General features: G+C 43.7%; 2 protein-coding genes across 2 annotated transcripts in view; both read left to right on the forward strand.

The window, feature by feature from the left end:
- Positions 1-5,696, forward strand: part of stag3 (STAG3 cohesin complex component) — a 20,161-nt gene extending 14,465 nt beyond the window's left edge. Inside the window, exons 22-32 of the mRNA XM_027283442.1 lie at positions 595-687; positions 912-1,080; positions 1,528-1,661; positions 2,057-2,158; positions 2,921-3,054; positions 3,202-3,324; positions 3,582-3,760; positions 3,916-4,111; positions 4,462-4,563; positions 4,688-4,775; positions 4,939-5,696. Of these exons, the coding sequence (XP_027139243.1) occupies positions 595-687; positions 912-1,080; positions 1,528-1,661; positions 2,057-2,158; positions 2,921-3,054; positions 3,202-3,324; positions 3,582-3,760; positions 3,916-4,111; positions 4,462-4,563; positions 4,688-4,775; positions 4,939-4,989 (1,371 nt within the window). The 3' untranslated portion in view covers positions 4,990-5,696. The remainder of the gene's footprint in view (positions 1-594; positions 688-911; positions 1,081-1,527; positions 1,662-2,056; positions 2,159-2,920; positions 3,055-3,201; positions 3,325-3,581; positions 3,761-3,915; positions 4,112-4,461; positions 4,564-4,687; positions 4,776-4,938) is intronic.
- Positions 5,697-6,766: 1,070 nt separating this feature from the next.
- mcm7 (minichromosome maintenance complex component 7) lies at positions 6,767-14,915 on the forward strand. Its single transcript, XM_019260362.2, has 15 exons — positions 6,767-6,797; positions 8,801-8,880; positions 9,447-9,611; positions 9,737-9,861; positions 9,943-10,123; positions 10,215-10,352; positions 10,453-10,602; positions 10,723-10,837; positions 10,946-11,077; positions 11,339-11,422; positions 11,741-11,952; positions 12,070-12,335; positions 12,456-12,624; positions 13,630-13,739; positions 14,323-14,915. Exons 1-15 carry the CDS (start codon positions 6,767-6,769, stop codon positions 14,546-14,548), a joined length of 2,184 nt encoding a protein of 727 aa, XP_019115907.1. The 3' UTR covers positions 14,549-14,915.
- Positions 14,916-15,951: the final 1,036 nt, after the last annotated feature.

Here is a 15,951-nt window from a genome sequence, read left to right on the forward strand (position 1 = left end):
CACTCTTTTACACGCACCGAGCACGTCGTTATTACTGATTCAGCCGTTTGTGTGTTTACTTAAACATGGGACGACAGTAACCCGCCTTGCAGCACAATTAGTCAAATGTTAATCGCGATCACGATTTTGGCGTCCCACCATTAAATACAGATGACCGACTGTGGTATTGATGCTTAAAATGTGTTCTCTGCTCATAGCCTCCTAAAGTCACAGTCAGCCGACGGTAGTGATTGTCATGTTTGGGCTTCACTTTTGTGAAGGTGTGCACCCTGCAGCTGCTGAACGGGCAAAGGTTTCCTAGAGTAAAAGAGTAACTATGGTGAGCAAACAGGCAAAAATCAAATGTCTGGAGCAGAAGACAGAGTTAGTCCCTCAAAACTAATCATCAATCAGGTATTTGGAAGTATTGGAGATTTAGGGCATAAAACACAAACTGCAGTACGTTACCTCACTGAATCCATGTGCAGCGTCTTTTTTTATCAATGTTTTGTCCCTAAAATGAATAAACAAAACGCAATATTGATTACAATAAACATGATTATCATTTTATGCAGCTCTAATTTGCTCTCTGCTCTCTGTCCCTTTACGTTCCAGGCCGAACTGAAGCGTCTGCAGAAGGAGGTGCGCTCGTTCTGCAGAGTCTGTCAAGCCTGTCTGTCTCTGAACGAGACCCAGATCAGAGACCAGGTAAGAAATGCGTTTGCAACGTCCCACAACGTCAGCTACGCTGAACTGTAATGTAGTGGCGTATTACAGGAAAATGTTTAAATACTTATTTCTGACGCTCATTAAAGAGCAGGTAGCCCTTTTTACCCTCTGACACAAAAAGCCCTGAGCTGACCAAGCTACAGAATCGTTGGCATGCTTGGTCGCCTTTTCTGTCACAAAGATTCGCCTCCTCTCATCCACAGGCGTTTGAGTTGCTCTGTGACTTGCTGCTGTTGTACAGTACGACCGCGGCTCGCTCTGAAAGCGCCCTCCAATCGTTGGTCCACCTGCCGTCTGATTCCCTGCGCTCTGAGATGGCTGCTTTCGTTCTGGACTACATCTTCTCTGACGCTGAAGATACTGAGATCAATGGTACGGTCAACTGTATTTTACAAAAACACTTCTGCTCTTTGTTGCAGATGTCATCCTCTCTATCTTTTACACGACTGAACGATGGTGTTAACGTAAGGGTTTTTTCTTCGTGAACGTTGTGCTTTGGAAACTAATGCTCAATTTGAACACCGCCAAAGCTCTCCCAGAGGATCCTACCATCATCTATGCCTGCAGACAAAGTGTTTTGATGTCTCGTTTTGAGAATGTGCTGCTATAACAAACCTGTCTTTCTGCATTTCGCAATGTTCTGCCAATTCCCAAGAACCAGCGTTTGATCACACGTTCTGTTTCGTTTCTGTCTTATCAACACCTCAAGGTTTTCTCAATGCCTCTCCTGTTTACATCTTTCACATCAACTACCAAGAATTGTTCTATTATTGCTTCTCCTTAACCTTCCATTTCCTCTACCCTGGCTCTCTTCTGTAGTCGAGGAGGAGGAGGAGATGAAGATAGCTCTTCTCCAGAGGAAGCGCAACCAGCTGGCCGGCTACTGTAAGCTGGTCATCTATGGGGTGCTGGACCTTACCGCCGCCACCGTCGTCTTCAAGCACTACACCAAGGTCGAGAGGCCTTTAAAGAATAGTTGCATTTTATTATATTTATATTATGAGAAGACACGTTCATGGTCATAGACTGGCTGTGTGTCGTACATGTAAGCAAAGTTTAGAGCTTAGAAATTGTGAAATTAATAGTTTTTTTTTGGAGAAACTATTTGGGTTAGGGATAGAGGAAATGTGTTCCTTAAAAAATTAATAACTGCGAGGATGTGTAAGAGAGTGGAGGAGGGTGAGAAAATCTGTTTTAGGAGGTGCCAAGAATGAGTCAGAGGGAACAGTGGTTAAAAGAAGCACACATGACTGGAAAGGGATTATTTTTACATATCTAGACAGTGCCGTTAATTAAATAGACTAATGATCATAACAGTATTTTTTTTTTCTTCTCTGGTTTCCTGCAGTACTTTAAAGACTTTGGCGATATCATTAAAGAGACTATAAGCAAGAGCAAGCTCATCAACTCGGTTCAGAGTGCCAGGACTGTGTGTCTGAGCCTGCAGCAGGTCAGGAATCGAGTGTTACTTTCTTTTTACTCATCTTTTTGACTGTCAGACTTCTGACTGCCTACAACTAGAGGAGTGAATCTTCACTGGACTCCGATTCGATTATGATTCACCTGTCAGTGATTCACTTCAGTCATGGTGGGAAATAAGCAGCAACCACCACCTACATGCTGGTACAATCTGAAAGTAACTGATGGATTTCAGGCACAAACAATGATTTGGCCTGCAGCTGAGTGGCTGTTTGAATTTGAATCATTATCTAAGTGACAGATAGATGTTCACGTTATACACACATATTTTCCAGATTACACATAAAATCTGGATTTCCTTTTTAGAAAGCGCTTTCAAAAATCAGTGTGTTTCAAGTTCATAAAATCTGACGTGCTTTCAAAATATTTTTTTATGACTTGCTGCTGATCTCTGCTTCTCTGCCACATCTCCCCACGTATAAAAGTATCGTAGTATTGCTCAGCCAAAGATGCTCTGTTAGACAGACATAACTTTGCTATAACGCATAAGCATATCATTGTATTGTGAGAATATCCCAGAGTTACATGTGTGGAAAGAGGAATCTATATATTTACAATGTATTTACTTTATCACTAACATTTGAACTGTGCCTGACAAATGTTCAATGTATAAATCCTCCAAACTAATATTGATTTTCTGTAATTCTTTTGTCTGTCCATATCTATAGAAGAGTCTGAAAGGCATTTATGTTGCGTAACATGTTTATGTAGAGTCATGTTTGTGTGTGTTCAGCTGTTCTCAGAGATGCTTACGGAGCTTCACAGCCGGCAGGATCTCGGTGAGATTAGGGACTTGGCAAAGAGGCTTGCCATGAGTTTTGGCATCGATCTCCGCAGTGTCCGCAAACCACTGATGGCCCTGCACATGTAAGAAACACACCTTTACTTTCATGTGAGCACAGTTTCTCAGCTCCTGGCTTAGTAACTATAAGAAACACTTCTGCTCAGTCATTCTAGGATTGGTAATGAGCCATCACACTTAAAGGGTTCAGCTGTTGTCTGTGTTGTGTTTAGGGACGGTATACGTTTTGCATTTCGGGACCCACAGGAGGGAGAAGAGCAACCCCCCAATGCGGCCTTCTTGGAGATCCTCAGCGAGTTCAGTTTCAAGATGCTGCAACAGGACCGAACCCAGCTGTAAGAAACTCATCCACACAAACACGTGTACTATAACAAGTCAACCAAACAGTCTGTAATCTCACAGCCATAACAGCATAAAATCAGACATTATATATCAGTGTCTACATGTTATAGGTCACATTGTCTTTATGAAGCAACAGTCAGTTTTGATTCATCATCATTTAGAGACATCTTAAGAAATCAAACCACCAAATATTAACAAAGGTTTCTCAAGTCTTTGTCCTCATCTCCATCGCTCGGTCATCCCCTACCAGGGCTGCGTTTCTGAAATCAGAGTGTCCCACTGCTGCCCCCTCCTGGCCACCAGTCAGAGTCTATCAGCGCTCCTTGGAGGTTCGCTCCGTTTCTAAACCCAGAGAGCAGGAGGAGCGCGGCGATGCTGCCTCCTTACATGACAGCCCTGTAGCTAAACGCAAGAGGACCACTGCTCAGGGTGAGACTTTATTCATCTTTTCCTCAATTACTTCTCATTACAAGTTCCCCCAAGTCCAAGGTGACATCTTTAGTTACGTCCAACCAAAAGGCAGTCAAACATGTTCAGTCTACAGTGACATAAAACAGACAGAAATTGACTTCTGTCTCCTTTAGGTTCAGCATCCAGCACAGTCAGAGGATCCTGGTTAGAAAGCAGCAGCATCCACAGCAGCCTGCACACCCCAGCCCTCACCTCCACCGCCCAGAGACAACCAGCCAAGCCAACAGCCTCCAGGAAGCCCAGAGACACAGAGTCTGATATCGGCAGAAGCCCGATTGAGCCACTGTCTGAGGAGGAGTTCTCCTCAGGGTAAGTTCATCACAAACAACTGTTTCAGAGGTTTGAATGTTACAGACAGGCACCTGCCAAAGGCTGGAGATTGCCACAGATTAATCATGTTTTGTCCGTCTACCAACCAAAACTCAGCTGGCGGCTCAGTTTTTAATCAACCAGTCACTGTGGCAGCAGAAAGAAAAGCGTGTTCCTCTCTGTTGTCAAAGACAGATGAAGGTAGAAAGATCTGTACTGTAGATGGAAAGAAGCACAGGGAAGGATGAAGGAAGACTGAGCAGGCGCTATGACCGTTTGTTTTATCAGCCAGCTAAAACTTGACACAAAGCTTTAATGGCTGCCTGATTGTACCTGCTGCTGTTCACCAGGCCCCAGATGCGAAAAGTGAAGCCCACCAAACGTCACCAGCTGTCCTCCAGGTACAGCGGCTCCAACGTGGATCAGCAAGATCTGAACTCCAACCTCACCCTGTAAGACTGATCCTAGAGAATACAACATGTTTGACAACAGATGTTTTTCAAAGGGAAATGTGAATATTTGTCTAATGTTCATGATGACTTATCAGGTATTAGAATGAAGAGTTTCTCTTTACAGACTATCTCTGTTTGAAAATGACGAACAAGAAGAGCCTGAGATCGAGGATTACGAAAGTAACTCTGACCATGAATCTACTTATACACTGGTAAAAAAAAAAGACGTTCATACCATTTCTGAATAAAGTGCACACTCTTTTACAGCAGGTTTACTGTATTTACAATTAACAAGTCATATTTAAGTTGTATATTTGAACGTTTGGCTTTAAGCACTCCATTCATGACAAGCTTCATTCTGTTTTTGCTCTGCAGCCCTCCACACGTCACACCTCAGCCAGTGTCCTTGACGAGCTCTTTGACTGAAGGCACAGAGACCTGGACCTTCTTTTTGATTAATACGTCTCTTCAAGTCTGCTGCATTTTCAGAGATTTCAGTATGTTTGAGTGTATTTCAGTATTCGGCCCATCTGTTCTTCTAAATGACCCCTCACTGAGTTCAGATCTATTTCAGTCATTCATTTTTATGGGGGGGAAGAAAAAGGCAAAATGTTGATTAAGTCTGGGGACGCCCTTTGTTTTCATTCACTGTTAGAAATGTTGATGTTTTGAACATGAATACACCAAATTTTCAAAAGATGGGTTGAAATTCAGTTAGATCCCTGGAGGTCAGCAGCCAGATGAAATATCTTTGTGTTTTGAAATCAGTTTCATTATATTCTGCAGTCTTGTTGACCTTTTTTTGAACACTTGTTAATTTAATTTAGTTTATTAAAATCTGCTTAATTGAACAAAATAACACTAAATGTGTGTCTTTAATAAAGCCACAAGGAAAGATGTGAATGAGTGAGCATAACAGCAGCAAAAATTCTTAAATATAAAAAAGCAGACTTGGTGCCATTTAAAGAATGCAGATACTGTACGATGTTACATTTTTGTGTATAAATGATTTTACTACACGATGAGAACAATATGCTAGACGTCGGACTGCAGAATATAAAGGTTAATTAGAAAACTAGATCAAAAAAGAACATCGTTTAAAACATTAAAAGCAATGCACTCATCTGTCTTCAGTCATCAGTCAATTTTTTTTGCAAGATTGCAACGGTCTCCAAGTACAAATATACAAAAAAAAGCTTTTGTTGCTGAATTTACATACATGAAACTTATCTGAGAGAGAGAGAGACAGATACTTCATTGATCTTGAGGGAAATTCAAGCAGTAGCAGCATATGAACAAATAGAAAACAATATAAAAGTGAAAATAGAATAGAAATTTGATAGAAATAAGAAATACAACAATAAAGATAGATTTAAAAAAATAAAATAAATTATTAGATCAATGATGTGTTTGTTTTTGGTCTTTTGTTACTAAAGAACCCTGACAGTGCATATTCCAAAAATAAAGCAGCCAATGTTATGATACTTGCCACAGTGTAGTATAGTCGCACTTTTTGGGAGCTTATTTACAGAAATTGGAAGAAATGGGATACAACAGGGAAACTATGTAAGTGTATAATCACCTGAAAATAACAATCATTATGTTTTTGTTACCTTATGATGGAATGAGCGTTTTATATCTACTGATGCCAATACATATTATGCACTGGTCCTTTAAGAAGATGAGGCACAGTTTAAGGTAGCACGGTGCAGAGAGCACACTAATATTGTTTTATTTTTATAAAGTGCTTTACAGGATAAAACATAAATAAATATATATACTGTAATGGCATATCAACATGAATATCATGAAGTGTTCATATCATCCGCAGCCTCCATGAGTTCACTGTGGGGTCACTCCGTTGTATCAAATCCAATGATCTCCTTTCGCGCCATTCCTGACTAACAGGGCGGAAGCTTGGAGGGCCACGTGACATACAATCGCCCGCAACTTTCGCGCCACCACGAAATCCCGCCTCTCGCGGCCGCAGGGCGCGACGCGATTGGCTACTGCACACGTCAGACTCGCGCCACTTCTTTGTACCGCGAGCGGAGGGAACCGCAAAGCTGCGAGTGAATGAATCCTGGTCTCCGGTGATTGTGAAGTGACTAAATCGTGAATTTTTAAGGCTCATTTTTTGGTTCGGGGGTACCGTCGGATTTTGGACTCGAGCTCTGTCACCTGAGGGTTAACGCGTGCAGCCATGTCTCGTAAGGATTATGCGGCGGAGAAAGGTAATGGGTTAACTTTCACAATAACGGCATGGCAGCAACAGGTTGGCCTAAATGACTGAAAGTTTGAGCTTAACGTGCTCTCTGAAATGCTCTTTGGAAACGTGAATGTATATCACAGGGCCAGTGGATGTAAAGTCGGCTAATTAACGTCAAGCAGTTTTTATTTATAGTGTTTATTCAGCACAAAATACTCCATCTGTTAACGTTTCCTGCTCGTTTACTCCAACCTTTGAAGCGATGCATGGTAATATAGTATTTGTATGTGCTGCACTTAGTACTTACACCAAGTTGCACAAACTTTAAATACGTGAGGCGTTCATTGTCTGAGAGACCGTGACTGTATCTGTGACCCGGATGGATCCGCTTAAACAAAGGAGCGGGCGCCACTGTGCAACGCACATGTCCAACAATAACTCACACTTAGTGCGCTAATGGAGCCGGGGCGGCATTTCTCCTGACTGCCTGATAGTTTTAGTACTTTGTTATCCATTTGAAGAACAGTAGGTCCACAAACGCACCATTTAAAGTTATGATATGACGGTATATGACTATCTTAAGCGGCTCTGGCTTATTAACGTTGCACATTTCCAGCGTTTCTCAACCATGAAAGTGTGCAACGACACAAGTAAATGTTTCCAAAGAGACAACACCCTTAAGTCAAACCGTGGTATTCACCAAGCTTTCAGCGTATCCACCTGTTTGTCCTCCGACACTGACTGACTGACTGCTGCGTTACGTGATAGCACGCTGCTCGTTTAGCACACTAGCTGTGTGTGTCGGGGACCTTTCTGCATGTTTTTATTAAAAATGCCACATTTGTGTTTAGCTAAAAATGCTGGTTTATGTGTGTCCGCACATTTTATGTCGTTGTTGTACAAATAAACGAGCTGAACGTCCTAAAATGTATTTCTTATAACCTTATAAAGGCGCTAATACATCACTATAAACTATTTAAATGTACGTTAGAGCCAGTGAAGGTTTGTGACCGAGCTAAAGCGTTTAATAATATTAATAATTTTGCCTTTTGCTTAGAGCCGAAACTTTACATTGACCTGTGGCATCTCCCCAAACTGTGAATTAAACAGCTGCATCACACTAAGTGGTCAGAAGTTTGACTCGGGCACCGTGGGAAAGCTTTGGACATGTCAGCGACCTCTGCCCTGCTCCGTGTTAATGTGTCTGTCTGTGTCCAACCCGAGCTAAGCTAACCCGAGCTAACGTTAGAAGATGGCTGGCCGTGGTTTTTGAAAACAACAGCCAGGACTACTTTTACGAGCGGAGGGGCCGCGCATGGATATCCGAGTGACGAGGCACAAAAGCCATGTGCTGCTTTGTTTACAATAACATCCCCGAACAGAGAAATAATAAAGCACGGCTGCAGTTTTTCTGCCACCGCGTCAAAGTAAGTGGAGTCTTTTAATCACCGCCGTAGGACCGCTTTGGTTTCTCGTAACGTGGGATTAAATATTCTCAGTAGTTGTGGCTCTTTCGAGAAGTGAGGGATATTTTCTCTCTACCCAAAAAAAAAAAAAAAAAAAAATGGACACGGACTGAGAGCGACTGTTGTTGTATTTACATTCTTACCCCGGAGCGATTTGCTGCGTAATGCCAGTAATTTCTCAGCAAAACTATAAAATCTCGGTAGACTCGAGCGGGATTTGGTCCATGAAGTCCATCAGGGGCAGTTTGTGCTCCACTGTGGGCAATAGTGACTCATCGAGATTACGGGATGCCATGTTACTCAACAAAGGGGGTCGTCGCAGGACAACAAATTAGCTCCCAGTCTGTAGGCCCACTGATGGTGGTGTTAATCAACATTTACAGCTTTTAAACTCACAAACTAGCTCCAATATTGAAACACGTGACAATATAAAATCAGCAAACAATGATCTGTGTGTGTGTGTAGACAATAACAACAACAAAATCTCCACCTAGTGTCTGCTGGATGTGGCCTGTGTTTTTCTGCTGTGCTGAAGGTGTGTGTTTTTGTTTTTGCTTTGCAGACAAATGCAAAAGGTTCCTGCAGGAGTTTTACTCCGAGGATGACAATGGGAAGAAGGTGTTCAAATACGGAGCACAACTTGTAAGTATAGTAAACAACATGGGCTCAGCTTTGTTGTTGTGGCCTTGGCTGCAGATGTTGTTGACTGAGAGCTGACACATACCTGAATAAAGCTACCTTTGAACTGCATCCACTCAGTCTGTTTCTGCCATCTGTGAATTTTCTCTATCCCGTGTTATTTGTAATGGTTGTAATAATAAAGTTTATTCATATAACAGCTATAAAGTGCTTTACAATAAAGCAGAACACAATAACTATGAACTAGAAGCTGTAAATGCCAAAACCTAACTTCCCAACTTGAAGATTGTTTGTTCAGTTTGTATAATATATTTTTCTGATTTATTAAATCTAACACAAAGCTGAGTATCACCTGAATGATCCTAATAAAATAGAAAATCCCCACACTGTAAATCATGTCAGCCAGTGAACAGTTGTACCTCATTATGAACTGGATCTGTATTCTCCATCACAGATGCCCAAGTCAGTGAGCACGTATAGGCGTCCTTGTTGGCGTTATTGAGCCGTATGTTCGCAGACAAAGGTCTCGTAATGAAGTGGCTCGTCTAATTACTCGTCTGTGTGTACAGGTGGCGCTGGCCCACAGGGAGCAGGTGTCTATCTGTGTGGAACTGGACGACGTGGCAGAAGAAGACCCCGAGCTGGTCGAGAGCATCTGCGAGAACGCAAAGCGCTACACGGGCTTGTTCGCCGACGCCATCCACGAGCTGCTGCCAGAGTACAAAGAAAGAGATGTACGTATATTACTTTATCACTGTGTGTATATATAAATGCCAGCTTTGCATTGATGTAATGTGCTTCATCTGTTACATACCTGTTTTTATTAAAATGGAAATGCAAAAATTCTTCTTATATCCAGGTTGTGGCCAAAGATTCTTTGGACGTGTACATTGAGCACAGGCTGATGATGGAACAAAGGGGCCGTGACCCTGCAGACACCAGAGACCCCCGTAACCAATACCCACCTGAGCTCATGAGAAGATTGTAAGCCAGTTTTTATTAACATGTTTTAGGTCTTCAATTCTCTTGCATATGTTTCTCATTAACGTCCTCTCCCATCCACAGCGAGCTGTACTTCAAGCCTCCCACCACCAACAAACCCAAAGTGGTGCGTGACGTGCGAGCGGACAGCATTGGGAATCTGGTAGTGGTTCGAGGAATAGTGACCCGTGCCACGGAGGTGAAGCCAATGATGGCCGTCGCGACGTACACGTGTGACCAGTGTGGTGCCGAGACCTATCAACCAGTAAGATTGGCTTTAGGCCTGTAGTCATCGACACCGTATGGCCGTACACACATCTGTCAGGAATTCTAATAGTTGTTTCTTTTTCCTTCAGATCCAGTCTCCCTCCTTCATGCCCCTCATCATGTGTCCCAGCCAAGAGTGCGTTACTAACAAATCTGGAGGCCGACTCTACCTGCAGACCAGAGGCTCCAAATTTGTCAAGTTCCAGGAGCTGCGTATTCAGGAACATGTAAGGAGCCATGTCCGAGAAAACGCTCGCTCACCGCTGCCATAAATTTCATCGTCATGTTGCGTTGAGATTTTTCTGATCCATTTATTCCGTCCTGCAGAGTGACCAGGTGCCAGTTGGTAATATTCCCAGGAGCATGGCTGTGTACGCCCGCGGGGAAAACACACGCCTCGCCCAGCCAGGAGACCATGTCGCCATCACCGGAGTCTTCCTCCCTCTTCTGCGAACAGGCTTCAAACAGGCTGTTCAGGTATTCGATCTGAATTCAACACACAACCCCGAGATCAAACCTGCCTGAAGAATTTCTAGTAATTTTTTTTGTGTTTATGTAAGAAATGTCTACATACTAACTTTGTTTTGATCATTTCAGGGTCTTCTGTCAGAAACATACCTGGAGGCCCACAACATTACACTCATGAACAAGACGGAGGACGACGAGCTCGGCAACGAGGAGCTGACTGAGGAGGAGCTGCGTGACATCACAGGTTAGCGTCTGAACTCCAGTCAAATCTGGCTGTACTAACTGGTGTGAAAACCAGACAGTGCTGGCAATCTTCTCTTGTAGAAACTGAATTCTCTGTTTTCTGTTACAGATGAAGGGTTTTATGAGAAATTAGCTGGCTCAATAGCACCTGAGATCTATGGACATGAAGACGTAAAGAAGGCTCTGCTCCTGCTGCTGGTTGGAGGAGTGGAACAGGCGCCTAAAGGCATGAAAATCAGAGGTGAGCAGAAATGACATGATCTAAAAAATAGACAGTCCCAGTGACAATGCTGTTTTCATCCACTGGAATCACTTTGTTTCCCAATCTATCCACTTAAACCATGACAGAATTATCTTAAATGGTTGAATCCTCTCATAGATATTATACTATGGTATGATCACACTGCTAATGTGTGCCGCATATCTCAAACAAAACATTCGCCTTCATGAAATCTTGTAAAAACTTTCAACACTCTTCCTGTTTTGGCTCTCTTCCCTTAAGGCAACATAAACATCTGCCTGATGGGAGACCCCGGCGTTGCCAAGTCCCAGCTGCTGTCCTACATTGACCGTCTGGCTCCTCGAAGTGAGTGCAGTCCTGTTTTGTTGGAGAACAATTCCTGTGTCTGGTTTAATCATCGATCCAGTTAGGAATTCTCTTTCCATTAGGGCCTACTTGGTAAAATATTAACTTTTCATGTGCTTTGACTGGAGTAGAGTGTAAAGGCTGTTTTTGTTTTATTTAAACACCAGGTTTTGGATGTTAACATGATTAAAAAATTATAGTTAATACTTTGAATGACAGCCTGACATCAGTGTGATTGTCTTAGTTTGATTTTTGTAATCTTTAAACACAAACTGCATCATTTGTTCACTCTCTCTTATCCCCCCCTCTCCTCTTCAGGCCAGTACACAACAGGTCGTGGTTCGTCTGGTGTCGGTCTGACTGCAGCGGTGATGCGCGACCCCTTGACAGGAGAAATGACCCTGGAAGGTGGAGCCTTGGTGCTGGCCGATCAGGGCATCTGCTGCATCGACGAGTTTGACAAGATGGCAGACGCTGATCGTACAGCCATCCACGAGGTGATGGAGCAGCAGACCATCTCCATCGCCAAGGTAACGCCAGCTGCACTCGTAATAACCGTAACTGGTGGCTTCATTAGGCTAATTAGTTGAGTCACATGTGTCACGTCTCCATTAATGTTTTTTTTTTTTCTTCTTGCTCTTCTCCAGGCCGGCATCATGACCTCCCTCAATGCCCGTTGTTCCATTCTAGCAGCAGCCAACCCAGCCTATGGCCGCTACAATCCCCGGAAGAGCATCGAGCAGAACATCCAGCTGCCGGCCGCTCTGCTCTCCCGTTTCGACCTGCTCTGGCTGATCCAGGACAAGCCGGACGCCGACGCTGATCTGCGTCTGGCCCAGCACATTACATACGTCCACCAGCACTGCCGCCAGCCGCCCACACACTTCACCCCCATCGACATGAAGCTGATGAGGTAAAGATCACTCTACAAAGATTCACCACTATATCGTTGAACTAACACGTTGAAGCAGACTGTTGTCCAACTTCAAACTCTGCAACGTTGTCTTAACGTCAATCTAAAATGTCCCATCAGGCGTTACATCGCCGTGTGTAAGAAGCGGCAGCCAGTGGTGCCGGAGTCGCTGGCCGATTACATCACCGCTGCCTACGTAGAGATGAGGAAAGAGGCCCGAGTCAGCAAAGACACCACCTTCACCTCGGCCCGTACCCTCCTCTCCATCCTCCGTCTGTCCACTGCCCTGGTGAGAACTACACCTGAACTTTAGCGAGCTGTAACAATGAAAACTGCAGCAGGTTGATGATGATTCTGTCAGACAGAGAATCTCCTAAACATTCCTCACTACTACGACTCTAAACTTGATGTGTTGAGACATTTTCTGGATGTAAACGGACTTCAAGCGCGATGCTCATCCTTTTTGTGTCTTCATCAATAGGCCAGTGTGCGATAAAGTGCTTACAGTGCAGGTAGTGATGATAACCTGGCCTACTGCAGTGTGAGCACTTCTTTCCCACGCCGGACAAAAGATCTGCCAAACACCGGAGACGTAGTGTTTATTTCTCAGCATGACTCAGCAATAGCAAACAGATGCACAAATGTATGCCCGTGTTTAGTTTAGTGGTTATCTTTTAAGAAAACGATTTGAGTGAGTCACGGTCTGTTCAGCCTCTGGCTGTCAAAAGTGCTGTTTGTGCAGGTAGAAGTCCTCCACCTACTGCAAAACCAGCACTTCAGGCAGACAGGAAGGCAGTGTGCCGCACACGGACGTCCACATGGGGGCAACTATCCCCGTGTGAAACAAAGAAACTGCTCTGGCTGCGGTGCTTAAGATGTCTTTATTCGCAGCACATCGACTGAACTCTGCATCTGTTCAGACGCTACAGAAAGTTTCTCTGACTCTGGCCAGCTTTGCAGGGTGGGCAGTCAGCCTGTGTGCATTAGGAGCAGCTGTGCAAACCCATGCAAAACTGACCATGGCCAGAACCGTCACCAATATAACAGTTCTGAATATTTAAGTCCTCTTTTAGGTGTTTTTTATTTTCATCCTGTAGAGAGACTAGCTGGTGTTGAGAGGCGGAGACTTGGGCAATTGCCGGCCATCCCAGAGGGCATTGCACTTGTCTCGGTCTGACAGTGCCGGCACAGCGCAACCTTCACAATGAAGACATCATCTAAATTCCCACTACACATTTCCTCCGTCTTACCTCCACCCCACTCACAATCTCCACCCTTGTTGCTTTCCTTGCAGGCTCGCCTCCGCATGATGGAGTCTGTGGAGAAGGAAGACGTCAACGAGGCAATGAGACTGATGGAGATGTCCAAGGATTCACTACAAGCCGACAAGTCCAGCACCACGAGGTCAGTCACTGTCACGCCTCGTACTCGTGTCACGTGCAGTCGAATCATTAAGACAAAGAGACCGGACGTCGTCCAAACCCAGAATCCCCCTTTTATGGGTTTCTCGTATAAGAGTAGCTGCATATCCTGGAGGAAGCTGTAAAACTTCTGAGTTTTTATAGAGCTCTGTTCACACGACAGTGTGTTCAGAGGCAGGAGTCAAGACCAGTGACGTGTTCACACCCCTTCCCCTATATACTGTTCTCCTCTCAGTGCTTTAAGATTCCCAGGAGGCTTTATATAACAATGGGAGGGGGAGTGAATGTTTCTGCTTTTAAAACGGCATCAGATCGAGTCACAAAATCCACCTACAAACAGCTCAAAAGTTCACTAATGTTATATCTTGTTTCGTTTTAAACTGTGCAAAAACAAGTGTAAACTTTGGAGTTGTGAGCCAGACCGACTGAAAGAATACTCATGTCCTGCAGGTTTCTTTTTAAGCATTTATTCAACAGTCAGCTCTGAATTAATGCAACGACAGTCAGACAACTGTTCTTCCGAGGTCCAAAAGTCTCAACTCAAACTCTTGTTTCTTTCCGTCCAGGACTCAGCGCCCGTCCGACGTCATCTTCTCTCTGGTGCGCGAGCTCTCCACAGAGGGCGTGGCAGGCCGCGGTGGAGCCGGCGGAGTGGTTCGTATGGCTGAAGCAGAGCAGCGCTGCGTCTCCCGTGGCTTCACCCCCGCCCAGTTCCAGGAAGCCTTGGAGGAGTACGAGGAGCTGAACGTGTGGCAGGTCAACCAGGCCCGCAGCCGCATCACCTTCGTCTGAACAACGTTCATCCACCCAAGGGGAAAACTCTTTATTGTTATTCTACAGACTTCTATTGGGGCTCTTCATTTTTCCTCTTCAGCATTTTGTGACAAGTCAGGCAGAACGTGGACATCTTTTAAAGCACGACCATTTTGCAAACATTGCTGTTGGAGACCCATCGCTTTTTATGTTAAGGAGTAAAGTCACTTGTAAATATGTGTGTCAGAAGTTGTGAGCTTGTGTAGCATCTGCAGTTTAGAACTTAAAGCTTCCAGTTTGTCTGACACGGAGCATTTCTGTACATTTTATACGCTGTAATCCAAATGGGCCAAGATAAATGAATGTTGAGCCTTGTATTGTGACAGATGGTTCTAATAAACTGATTGTTCAATACTATGCTTTGTGGTTCATTTGGACTCCAGTGTGCACACGAAGTGGGATGAAGAAAGTTAAAGCGTGGCCTGAACACCTGGTTTGTCACTGAAACAGATTTTGACATAATTGCTGCTTTCAGTGGCACGTCTTGCTCATAAAACATGCTAACTATTATTTTCATTCTTATTTGTCTATAAAATGTCACTTCCAAAAGCCCAGGGCCCTGTCTTTAAATATGAATTATTACTTTAGGGTTTATATGGAGACTCTTTGTTTGATCTACAGATGATTTCTAATTATAATGTAAAATGCCTTACATACCTGTTGCAAGTTTTCAGCTACAAACGTGTTTGTCCATCCAGAACTTAAAACCAAGAGTTGTACGGTTGCCTGCGATGAGACAAAGACATTGTAATGTTTGGTTTTGCTATAGGAGATTAATTGAATGGCTATCAGATGATACAATAATCCACCTACAACCAAACATGACTTGTTATAGTTTCCATTTTTGGTATATATTCTGTGTAAACACAATCTCCTCAACATTTCCTGGCATTTTCAATGGGTAAAAATGTTTGGAAAGTTTGGACGGGAGATCGTGACGGTCTGTTGTGGGTGGAAAGTATTCAACCTAAAAAAGTTTATAACATGTATGTTAGTATGACAGCTTCCTGTGACGATGCAGTCTTGATTTGAAGTGTTTCAGATATAATGGTGAACATGCCAAAACACAAAGAAGCCTCTATGTTGTTAATTAAGTTGATAATCAGCCTTCGAGTGACACATGAGACTGTTATTATAGCACCACTTTTTGGAGCTGACAGTGTTTTAGACACTATATTTAAAGCCGTGCAGGTTTTCTTGTATGATTTCTAACTTTTGGCTGAGATACTGTGTTAGTAAGCAGCATTTTCCCCACAGTTGCAGTCGTCGCAGCAGGTGATGCTTTCCTTCCAGACTTAATGGGGACTTTCCATTTGAAGTCTGCTCTCTTTATGGCTTTGCTGCTAAAAGTTCAGGAGCTTTTTCATTCTTAATTGGCGCCG

Source organism: Larimichthys crocea, chromosome I (genome assembly GCF_000972845.2).
Source record: "Larimichthys crocea isolate SSNF chromosome I, L_crocea_2.0, whole genome shotgun sequence".
Classification (NCBI taxonomy): Eukaryota; Metazoa; Chordata; class Actinopteri; family Sciaenidae; genus Larimichthys; species Larimichthys crocea.